Source organism: Pristiophorus japonicus, chromosome 11 (genome assembly GCF_044704955.1).
Source record: "Pristiophorus japonicus isolate sPriJap1 chromosome 11, sPriJap1.hap1, whole genome shotgun sequence".
NCBI classification, from domain to species: Eukaryota; Metazoa; Chordata; class Chondrichthyes; family Pristiophoridae; genus Pristiophorus; species Pristiophorus japonicus.
Window position 1 is genome coordinate 188,834,156 of NC_091987.1, and position 12,649 is coordinate 188,846,804.

Consider the following 12,649-nt stretch of genomic DNA (forward strand, 5'->3'; position numbering starts at 1 on the left):
GGAGTTCAGAAGGATGAGGGGTAATCTTATAGAAACATTTAAAATAATGAAAGGGATAGACAAGATCGAGGCAGAGAGGTTGTTTCCACTGGTCGGGGAGCCTAGAACTAGGGGGCACAGCCTCAAAATACGGGGGAGCCAATTTAAAACCGAGTTGAGAAGGAATTTCTTCTCCCAGAGGGTTGTGAATCTGTGGAATTCTCTGATCAAGGAAGCAGTTGAGGCTAGCTCATTGAATGTATTCAAGTCACAGATAGATAGATTTTTAACCAATAGGGAATTAAGGGTTATGGGGAGCGGGCGGGTAAGTAGAGCTGAGTCCACGGCCAGATCAGCCATGATCTTATTGAATGGTGGAGCAGGCTCGAGGGGCCAGATGGCCTACTCCTGTTCCTAATTCTTATGTTCTTATGTTCTTTATAACTGTTGAGCAGGAGGTCCGTTCCTCTAATGACATGGCATGGACATCGTCCCATTTCCAGTTTAGTTTTGCCAGCCAGCTTCTCCCCAGCAATGCTGGAGGATCTCCGGGGACAATCCACAGGGGAAGTCAGTTCATTGTCCATTTGTGTGTGACAGAGAGCATGGCACTGCCGAGGACTGGTACAATTTCTTTGGTATAGGTCCTTAGTTTGGTGTCGACCCTTGTGAGTTTTGGTCTGTCTCTTTCAAGCGGCCACAGTTGTTCAAATTGTTGAGCGCCCATGAGAGATTGACTCGCTCCTGTATCCAGCTCCATGATGACAGATATCCCGTTGAGTAGGACCCTCATCATTATTGGAGGCGTCCTGTCATAGGAGCAGCGGCCATTGATAGTGTTGACCCGCTGTACATCGGTGTCCCGGGTACTGTCCCCACCGTCTTCTGGCCCGCTTTCCGACCCATCCGATTCGTATACCAGCCGAGCTGCCGTTTTTTTGCACATGCGGGCCATATGCCCTGTATATTCACAGTTCCTGCAAACAGCCTGCTGAAATCGACATTCCCTTGATGAGTGCCCACCCTCACACCTCGAGCATAGACTGCTTGCAAAGAATGAGCTGCGCCTGGCTGACCTCTCTTGAGCTTCTCTCAGTTTGTAGTTGATTGCTCGCATTGTGGGTTGATGAGGTGTGAATGGCCGTTCCTGTGGCCCTTGATGGCTTCTGTTGCCACTGCTTGCTGTCAAAAGCCTGTTCTGCCGGTTTTGTCCGTGTGTGGGGATAGCAGCTTTTCTAATGCTGTGAACTCCTTGTTCCATTATTTCATTAGTTGTCGTACCTGCATTGTAAATCAACCTCGTTTCTTCTTCCCCTACCAAGAATGTCTGTGCAACCAGTGCTGTTGCCTCTAAGGTCAGATTCTTGGTCTCTATGAGCTTTCGGAATATGCCTGTGTGGCCTATTCCTTCAATGAAAAAGTCTCTCAGCATTTCTCTCCTCAGTTCATCGGAGAACTCACATAAACTAGCCAACCTCCGAAGTTCCGCCACGAAGTCGGGTATGCTCTGGCCCACACAACGTCTGTAGTTGTAGAACCTGTGTCTGGCCATTTGTCGGCTGCTCGCTGGCTTCAGGTGGTCTCTTACCAGTGTGCTCAATTCTTCAAATGACTTGCTTGCTGGTTTCTCGGGTGCCAACAGATCCTTCATTACAGTGTATGTTTTCGAGCCACAGCTGGTCAAGAGATGGGCTCTTCTCTTGTCTGCCATATCATCGCCTAACCAGTCTTTGGATACAAAGCTCTGGTGGAGCCTTTCTATAAAGTCCTCTCAATTGTCTCCCGCATTGTACTTTTCATTTGATCCGTTATTCGCCATTCTGTGGATTCTGTAATCCCGTAACCCGTCGCCACTGTAAAGTCCTGCCCCCTCAGTACAGATTCACACGAGGCATGTAGTGAAGTCAAGGTCACTCTGGACCTGCACCTTTTATTTCTCAGCTCTGGAATGCTGCACTTGCCTGAGACCTGCCCTTATATACCTGTCTCTTGCAAGTGCACCCCGGTGGAAAGGTATGCTGATGGTTACAGGTCATATCTTATTACAGTCATGTATAGCATGTTGGGATACAGTTATATATAATAATGTAAGATACATGACAGTCGGCTTCTCGCCCATTCTTAAAGCACCTAGTTTCCACTTTTGAAAATGGGCGTTACCGCGAGCGATATAAAATGGGCGGTAGCGTGACATTTTTTTGCCCTTCTGCCATAAAGTGTGGCCATTCTTAGCAATGACATGGCAATGCTCGAGGTCAAGGGTCATATTGACATGCGCAGAAGAGGAGACAGAGAGAGAGGGAGCTCAGAGGGACTCAAGGCGTAGTGTGGCTACTTTGGGAGGAAAGGAGATAGACTTTAGAACTTCACAGCAATTAGGCAAACAAAAATTAGCTGTTACCAGCCAGATATTTGCCCGAATTTGGCCTATAATAGATAGAGAGGAATTGGCATCACAGCACACTGTGGAGACTGATGCTGAAGAGAGCAGTGAGGTGGGAGAGGAGCACATTGGAGGGCGCAAAAGAGCCAGGAGGTTCTCGGATGAGGCAAATGCCTCCCTCCTGCAGGAGCTCGAGTTACGCTGGGGCGATTTGACACAGGGAGGGCATGGGACGCCCACCCCAAAGGCAAACCAGAAGATATGGACCGAGATAGCAGAGGTGGTCTCGTCGGCGACCAACGAGGTGTGTGAGGGCAACCAACGCCGCAAACGATGGAACGACCTTGTAGGATCCGCAAGAGTAAGTATTACATTTATTTACATTACTTATGTATTTATATAATTTGATTTGTAACAGTCATGAGTGAGTATCATCAGATGTGAGGTCTTTCACTTTTACCGGGAATGGTTTACTCAAAGCCTGCAGTCACGGTGCACGTCTTTAGGTAAAGAATTATAATTATCATAACTGACAGATGTAATCATGATTATTATGTGTTGTATCAGTGTCCATGACAGTAGCTAGCAATGATATCACGCAATGATCTCATTCCATGTCGTCCTGTCCCCTTTTACAGAAGAAACTATCGACAATAAGGTCCGTGCAGAGGCGAATGGGTGGGGGGCCACCAGTCCCCAGCGACATCACTGACATGGAGGAGCGTGTGCTCACACTCGTAGTGAAGCAGCCACGGACGCATCTGCAGACCCTGAAGTGATATCACGTGAGTAAAGCTTACACCATTGCGTGACGTAAAGTTAATACATGCTACACCGACTCCTATCCGAACAATCATATATGATAGATGATTTTTAAAATTGGCTATGAATACTGATGACCTAATGAAAATCATTGGAATGCAAATGTGTTGATGGTCATGAAATGTGATGTCTGTGATGATTTTGATAGTGGTGTTGCTTTTGTCGTGCATATGCTGTGTGTAGCACTGGAATCACCTTGTCACCCTAGCACCCCCTTCTCCTCTAATAACCTCATTTATGTTTTGCAGCTCAGCCAGCAGCGCGGCCCCAGGCAAGACCACAGAGGCCAGAAGGTGGGGATGTGGGATAGAAATCGGTGGACGATCCCACTACATCTGGTGCAGAGGAGGTTCGATTCTCACCTGTCAATCCGCTGGGTCTGTTCTCCACGGATGAGAGCGCGGACTTCGAGGGACCTGCATTGCCATGCTCCAGAAGCTATTCCACCCCAAGGCCATCTAGTGGTCCTCCTGTCATGGCCGCCTCCACTCTGGAGGTATCGAGCCCAAGCACCTCGCCACAGGGTATCCCATTTATCCCCAGGATGGCGCCGACCCCGCAGAGGTCCTGTGGACGCGGCAGGTCTGTTCCACGAGTGCCACATGACAGCGGAGAGATGGTACAGTTGTCCAGGTGGACTGTAGACATTGGTAACCAGCTCATTGAAGTATTGGGGGGGCATATCCCGACAGCTGGCCACCATCTCTGGCACCATGACCGAGTACATTCCGCGGATGGCGGAGTCCCTGGATAGCCAGGAACACTGCTGGCACAGGCCTCCCAGTGGTCCCCGAGAGCAGCACTCCACCCCTAGGTTCCGCACCACCACTGCAAATGACAGATGAGACCAAGGACCAATATCCTGCTACTGCACCAGAGAATGTTGCCCCCTCAGCACCCCCTGCTCCCGTACCTGTCCAATGACCGCATCTGCCTTCATCCCCCCCAATGAGGCACCGCCTGAGGAGCTCCTCGGCCAGGCACCGTGGAGCGAGGAGGGGAAGGGGTAGAGGTGGGGAGAAAAAGGGATGGGGGGGAAGGAAAGTGAGGTGCATGTCCGCAGGTGATGGTTGTGTTATATCTCCATCTGGGTGTATGCAATTTGTTGCAATGTATGGGGACTGGGGACCACGCTCCTACTTTGCCTTTGTATTCTGCTACTGGACATGTTAAATATGACATTTATGTCAATGGTTGAAAAAGTGGGGTGTGGGCGGGGTTTGGGTGTTATTGCCTGTGATGCTTATGATTCCAGACCAATATTGGTATAAATTTTTGTTATTGAGCATAACCTTGTTACGCATTGTCTCAGATAGCTGTACCGTTACACTTTGGTGATTCCTTAACATGAAATGGTTAAATACAACTTAACATCAATCAACATAAACTTTAACTGGCACCAAGGTGATGGGCACCATTGATGTATGAGCTGCACACACACAGCAATGTGTTAGCGTTGTCACTCACATCAACGCTCTTTCAGGTAAATCATTCAGATATCAGCTCCTTACTCTTACGAGTGGGATTTTAAAAATGCCAAATATATTGCTGCCGTTCGTTCAAAATAGTTCCACTTTTTGTGGGTAGTTTATTGAGCGAGCGATATTGTGGGCGATATGTGTGTGAGGTGGTGAAATTGACGCTGGCCGATCTGCTGGGCGTTAGTTTCGGTAAATATGCTCTTCATGACAAAAAAAAATATTGAATCTCAGCGTTAAATCAGTACGGAAAGTAACGCTGGCCGATATTATGGACATTAATTTCGCCCATTCTGATGATTCCGCCCCAAAAAAGTGAGCGGGCGATAATATTTTTTCCCGGCGTTCAGCACATACGGAAGGTAACGTTCGGCGATAAGTTTCCTAAAAAATGGGCATCAGTTTGCATTTTGTGCCTAAATGGGCGATATCTGTGAGTTTACATCATTTCAACGGTAAACTGGGCGTTGAGCATGCAAAAAAAGTGCAGGTTCTAGCCCCGTGGCTCTATTTGAGGAAAAACAGGGAGTTACCCAGTGTGCTGATCAATATTCCCCCTAGCAGCCCATACCATCAGTAAAATCATTAACTACTTGCTCACCTCATGCCTGGTTTGGAACACCTCTGCCGCTTTCAACCATTTACTCTAAAAACATCACTCATTTTGTGATGTGCTTTGGAAACATCCTGTTATTTAAATGCAAGTGTGATCATAATATTATTTACTAACTTAGCTCTCTATTTTACCAATGCTACTATGGACTGAACTCTTCCCCCTTGTTACTTCTAAGCTGAAAATATGACATTCTGCAAACACTTCCTTTTACCCATACCTTCTGTGTTGAAATCAAACCCCATTGCATTGTCCCTTACTCGAACTCTGTCTCAGCCAAGACCTCCAAATTGTACAACATCTCAGATTTCTTTTCCTCTCACAATCTTCAGGCATTTAAAATCAAAGCTGGGCCTCAGTTGACCTGACTTAACCTCATCTACACTTTTCAACCTTGCTCATGTTCTACACTTGGGGCCTTGATCCTTCAACCATCAATCATCCCAGAAGGGGAAGGGGGGTGGAGGGGAAGGGAAAGTGGGGGGAGGAGAAGGGGGGAAAGGAGAAGGGGAAGGGGGGAGAAGAGAAGGGGAAGGAGAGGGGGGAGGGAAAGGAGAAGGGGGGGAAAGGAGAAGTGGGGGGGAAAGGAGAATGGGGTGGGGAAGGAAAAGGGGGAGGGAGGCTGAACGGGCCGGGACCAGCCGGGCCCAGGACTTCGGGCAGGGCCCATCCCCAGCACCAGATTTACAGGTAGGTGGCGTTGGGTCGGGTCGGGTCCTGGGTCCGGGGTCGGGAGCGCGGGTCGGGTCGGGGGGAGCGCGGATCGGGGTCGGGGGGGGCGGAGGGAGGTTGGGTTGGGGTCCAGTCCGGGGGGGGGGGGTGCGGTCGGGAGCACGGGTCGGGTCAGGGTGGGGGGGGGAAGAGGGAGGTCGGATTGGTTTGGGTAGGGAGGGAGCGCGGGTCGGGTCGGGTCGGGGGGGGCGGGGGGGCAGAGGGAGGTCGGGTTGGGTCAGGTCAGTTCGTGTCGGGGGCGGGGGGAGGGAGGTCATGTTGGGTCGGGTCCGGTCCGGGTGGCGGGGGGGGGTCTGGAGCGCGGGTCGGGTCGGTGGGGTGGTGGGAGGGAGGTCGGTTCGGGTCGGTTGGGGGGGGAGGAGGGAGGGAGAGGGAGGTCAGGTCGGGTCGGGGGGTGGAGTGCGGGTCGGGTCCAGTCCGGGGGGTCGGATCCGGTCCGGTCCTGGGGTGGGGGGGGGCAGGGGTCGGGTCGGGGCCGGGTCCGGTCCGGGGGTGGGGGGGGGGCGGGGGAAGTGGGAGTCGAGTCGGGTCGGGAGGAAGCAGGAGCTGGGTGTGGGAGGAGCCTTATGCACGCAGCCCCAGTGAGGCCATTCGGCCAGGGCTAGGGGCTGTGTGCTTCGGGCCCCTCCCACACAGTTTTGGGCGCCTGGAGCTACTGCACATGCGCGCTCACTGTAACGCGCATGTGCAGAGGTCCCGGCACTGTTTTCAGCGCAGGGACCTGGCTCCACCCCCCCACAGCTCGTGCTGCACCGAGCCCGACTCCAGAGGACCAGCAGGGAGCCAGAGAATCTGTAAGTTTTTTTTAGGCGCACTTTGTGGCACGAAAAACGGGCGTCCAGGTCGGGGCTGCGCCGTTCTAGGCGTGGCCCGAAACTTGGGCCCATTGACACTGACAGACAGAGAGAGAGACACTGACACTGACAGACAGACAGAGAGAGAGACACACACACTGGGAGGGAGCGGGGCGCCCATCCCAGCACGCTGTTGGAGGTTTCCCGGTGCTGCAGTCAGTGAGTAGAAAATGTTTTATTTATTGATTTTGAAATTTTTTTAATTAATTTTTTTTGATTGATTTATTGGTTGATTTATTGATGTATTTATCATTTATTATTGATGATGGCTCTTTATTTGTAAAACTGAAGTGCTGAATGTTTGTAAACTTCCCTTTAAATCCCCCCCCCCCCCATTCCCTCCACCTGATTTGTAACCTACGCCTGATTTTCTAAGTGTAGGCAAGGTTTTTCTGAGCGTACAAAAACCTACACTTACTAAGTTAGTTTGGAATAAGTTTTCACTGCCTAAACTTTAAAAACAGGTGTAAGTGGCCGGACACAACCCCTTTTGAAAAAAAAAATTGTTCCAAAGTGAAACTGTTCTATCTGACTAGAACTGGAGCAAACTAAATGCCGAGAATTGCAATTTATAAGATACTCCATTCTAAACCAGTTGCTCCAAAAAAACAGGAGCAACTCAGGCTGAAACTTGGCCCCATTAAGTAGCAAGTAACAGTCGCGCCACACAAGTGCCAGGCAATGCCCATCTTCAACAAGCGAGAGTCTATCCACCTCCCCTTGATATTCAATGGCATTACTATCGCCGAATCCCCCACCATCAACATCCTGGGGGTGACCATTGACCAGAAATTTAACTGGACCAGCCACACAAATACTGTGGCAACAAGAGCAGGCCAGAGGCTGGGTGTTCGGCAGCAAGTGTTTCATCTCCTGAGTCCCCAAAGCCTTTCCATCATCTACAAGGCACAAGTCAGGAGTGTGATGGAATACTCTCCACTTACCTGGATGAGTGCAGGTCCAACATCATTTAAGAAGCTTAACACTAGGACAAAGCTGCCCACTTGATTGGCACCCCATCCACCACCTTAAACATTCACTCCCTCCACCACTGGCATACCGTGGCTGCAGTGTGTAACATCTACAAGATGCACTGTAGCAACTCGCCAAGGCTTCTTCGGCAGCAAGACCCAAACCCACAACCTCTACCACCTAGAAGGACAAGGGCAGCAAGCGCATCGGAGCACCATCACCTGCAAGTTCCTCTCTAAGTTATACACCAAGCAAACTTGGAAATATATCGCCGTTCCTTCATCGTCGCTGGGTCAAAATCCTGGAACACCTTCCCTAACAGCACTGTGGGGGTATTTTCCCCACAAGGACTGCAGCGGTTCAAGAAAGCGGCTCACCACCACCTTCTCAAGGGCAATTAGGGATAGGCAATAAATGTTGGCCTTGTTAGTGATGCCCTAATCCCAGAATGAATAAAAAATACTTCCTAATATAAAACAAAAGGTTAAATATTATATATATTTATACTTAATTTACAGTTATCATATTCCAGCAAATATAGGTAAATTCCAGTAAATTCTAATTTTTTTCTCTGTAAATACCATGATGCAAAATCTTTTATTCCACTGTTAGATGGGCCACAAGATCCCACAATAATGTACAGGTTGAACAAGAATGGCAGTTATCATCCTGGGACGAGTAGCCCCATCACCGTCCCTACTGACTCATTCCTGGAACTGAGTTGCTCCGTGGACAGTAACCCAGCCTCCTCTGTGATCTGGGTAAAGGATGGGGAGAACCACACTGAGATGTTCCAACTCGCAGCTGGATTAAATAGTTCAAAACTGAAGATAAGTCATTTCCAGCCTGAAGTTAGAGGAGTCTACTGGTGTTTGGCAAACAACAGCTATGGCCGGGGAAACGCAAGTGTTTGGATAAAAGCTGTACAGGAAGGTAAATAGAAATTAAAAGAGTAATGATGAACTTGATGCATAAATTATTAAGGTGACGTTCTGTGACATGGATACAAAAAGCTCCGTCTCCAGTAATTGAATTTGCAAAACAATGAATGATTTATAGGTGTGATTGATGTGCGACATATTCTGCATCAGATGGAATATATTTCTATTTTATATCTTGTTCATATATAATCATAGCACAGATATTGTGCTGTGAGTTTATAATAGAGTTCTATCAGTTGCTTTGAAGGAATATATTTTGTCTTTGCTTGAATACGAATACACAATATGGTTTGGAGAACTGTTGGATTATGAGAATATCTGACAGATTAAGAAGAGGTGACTTGCCTCTATTTACGAGAAGAATGGAGATCATTGACCCAGATTTTGCTGGAGCAGGGAATCTTGCAGCGCGCCCTGTTAGCTGGACTTGTGCACGTTTAGGTTTGAACATTTTTGTCCAACAAAGTTGCGGGAAGTACGAGCTGATAACAGTGCAGTGAGAGCAACAGGCAATCTGGGACCTTGGTGAACAATGGGACAAAGAGGGTATGTCTTTAACTAATGAGAATAAACTATTTAAAATTTTACATTTTAAAAATATCCAACAACAATTCACTACCTGAAGGAATGAGTCGCCACACTTTTAATTGTTCACTTACTGGGCAAGAGAAATTGTTTAGCAGTCATTAACAATTATCACCTCATTAAAAGGGCGTTTGATGTTAATTACTAGACTTAACTTGCTGTGGCCAGTTTACTGAGCAATTAATGTGCAAATGCAACAACGTCATGAAAATGCCATTTGTTGAAGCTATTAATGTGCAAATGGACCACTTACTTGAGCTGATTCTCAATTCATGGGACATCACTTCCTCGCCTTAAGTTGCTGGCCAATTTGCACATTAATAATGAAGTGCGTCATTCACACGCTTTTATTTTTTCAGCAAATTTTGGGCCAACATCTGTGATTGTTACATTTGCCAAACCAAAATTCCAAAAGGCCTTGGGGAGGTGGGGGGGGGGGATTTAAACCAAGATGGGTGGGAGAGGGTCCAGTAAGAGATTGAAATGATGTGTTTTTGTCCATCAGTTTGAACATTTTTCATGTGGCATATGTTGAAGTACATGGAATCTTTAGGCTCGGTATTGTGTTTTAAACAATCCAAACGTTCTTCATTTAAAAATGCCACACTGATCTTTAACAAATATCTTCTAGATGCCACTGGAATTTGGTCTTTTATTATCAGATCCATTGCTGTTGCTGCATACATTTTGATTCTAATCACACTGAACTGCCTGGTTTAATTGCTGAATAAAGGTGTAAAGCTGAAGTCTCCAAGAAGCATTAAGGTATTGATGTTTTCCTTTCAATCAGTAATGATAAAATAATGCAGCTTTCACACTTAATGTCATCATTGTGGTCTCTTAGAAATAAGTCCTTCTAAATTAATTGCTCTATAGGGGATCAGTTGTTGCTCATTTTAAAATAACTTTCTGTCAAATTGCTTTATTGAAGACATTTGAGTGTATTTATGTACATGTGTGGATTTTTAAAAGATTATTTAGTTGATAACAAGGTCAAGTTCGAAGAGGTAGAATTGCTCAGGGGAAAGGTGGCCATTTTGTTCCTCTCTGTTGGTTTGTGAAACTGCCTCAGAATAAAAATGGAACAAGGAAGAAAACGTATACCATAGGCATATAAAAAAATAAGAATATAAGAATTAGGAGCAGGAGTAGGCCATACAGCTCCTCAAGCTTGCTCCGCCATTCAATAAGATCATGGCTTATCTTCAATCTCAACTCAACTTTCCTGCCTGATCTCCATATCCCTTGATTCCCCTCGAGTCCAAAAAATCTATCGCTCTCAGTCGATGATTCAGCATCCACAGCACTTTGAGGTAGAGAATTCCAAAGATTCACAACCCTCTGAGTGAAGAAATTCCTCCTCATCTCAGTCTTAAATAGCCGACCCTTTATCCTGAGGCTGTGCCCCTTAGTTCTAACCTCTCAGTGTCTATTCTGTCAATCCCCCTCAGAATCTTTGTTTCAAGACAATATTGTGCCCAAATCTAATACTAAATGAGGTGCAAATTCATCAATCATATCAGGAAAATGTGGGCGCAGGTCCACTCAAAAGATAGTAAAATGACATATCATTTTTATTATCAGAGAATGAGAGAAACTTGAGTCTGAAAATCTCAGCTGAATGACAGGTGCTAAAGTTCAAAAAATGATCAACAACATCTTTCACGTCCCTTTGAACATCCCTTGCAGTCTTTAAATACTTAATTAAGAATGCTTTGGCACAAAAAAATAGTACAAGAAATCTCATGTTGTTTATAGATCACCCATGCTTTGACCAGCCATTGATCCTGTTCCAAATTGTGGGGATGGGGTAATTTTTATTCATTGGGCTGGTGGTCTGCACCTATAGAGATGCAACAGAAGCATCTATCCTGATGAAGTGGCACCTCATTGCTCCAAATGGGACTCCTCGGAGAAAGGTCAAACAAAAAATTGATGCAATATTTTTCGGCTTGCCCTTTAGGGAGCAGTGGGACAAGGGATCAATCAACTGTACTTTCAGCTTTCTTGGGGCCTTTTGTAAGGATCTCTGTAGGACCTAAACCTACTCTCTAGCACATGTGGATCCCACTGGGCTTATCAGATGGTGAGCTGGGCAGAATTGCTGAGGTAGCCTGGGAACTCCCCCTGACACGCTCTCAAAGCAGTAACACGGGACGGACCGAAGAGGCATCTGCTCAATTTGTGGCACTTCAACTTTGGAGAGGAAACTGTGGATTCAGATTCTGCCCAAATTGCAGCCTAACAGCTAGGATCAGAGCACAAGTCCAGCCTCACTGGACCTGAGAATTTTCAACCTATTGTATTTCTTTTCTGTTCTGGTTTTCTGTTATTAAAATCATTTTTACTTAATTTCTCCAAACTAAACAGTCTTCCATTTTATATTTCAGGAGCTAACTACTTTCACGGTGACAAGAGAGCTTACATGAACAGCTACATTATCCTATCTTACAGAGTGTCGTCATCAAACATTTGAAACTTAGTCTGCATTGTCCAAAAGAACTGTGCTGGGGGAAAAAGTATGAACAAAAATACTTGAAAATGTTATTTTATTTTTACTTTCGTACTTTCACACCCTGCTGCGGAAGATATCATTGAACGCTCTTGAGAGTCACCAGGCTCCAATTTTACTGAGTGATCTTTGATCAGTACAATGCGACTGACAACATGGTAAATTCCTCTGCCCTTCCATCTTGCGCAACCTATTAGCTGTGCCAATAAAATCTAAAGCTTTCATATAAAATACATCATATCATTAAAAGTACTTTTGCTTTTGTTATTTTAAAGATAATTCAAATGTTTTACTTTGTGACCAGAACGAACAATTTGATTCTGTTCGCTCTCCACAAGCATTTGAGCTTTGTAATAGAAGTTGAAATATAATAAAATGTTCAATGCCTGCACATAAGGGAAAAACATTTTTTAATCAATGTCGACTTGCCAAACAGAAAAATAAAATCTTCACACATCTGTATGATTACCATTTTCTCCTGCTGGTGAATGCTTCAGCTCCTGCTGAGATACAATTCCATGGGTGCTAGCAACCCTTCAGTATCACAACCACTTGGTCATTTTTCATGTGAGAAGGTCAAGAGGTTATTCAATGATAGAGATCGTCATAAATTAGTCTGATTATCAGGAAAAGGAACCCTGACTGATCTTTTCTCTCCCTAGGACAGGGATAATGCTGGTAACATTTACTCTTTAAGACAATGGGGGAGTTTATATATTGTGCTGCACAATGCTGATTAGATTAGGATTAGCGTTAGGTTGTATTTTATGTGCTTACA

The 12,649-nt window shown here is 46.2% G+C and overlaps 1 protein-coding gene across 1 annotated transcript in view; it reads left to right on the forward strand.

The window, feature by feature from the left end:
• Positions 1-12,077, forward strand: part of LOC139276408 (sialic acid-binding Ig-like lectin 13) — a 116,211-nt gene extending 104,134 nt beyond the window's left edge. Inside the window, exons 7-9 of the mRNA XM_070894363.1 lie at positions 8,446-8,766; positions 9,991-10,124; positions 11,750-12,077. Coding sequence (XP_070750464.1) covers positions 8,446-8,766; positions 9,991-10,079 — 410 coding nt within the window. The 3' untranslated portion in view covers positions 10,080-10,124; positions 11,750-12,077. The remainder of the gene's footprint in view (positions 1-8,445; positions 8,767-9,990; positions 10,125-11,749) is intronic.
• The last annotated feature ends 572 nt before the right edge of the window (positions 12,078-12,649 follow it).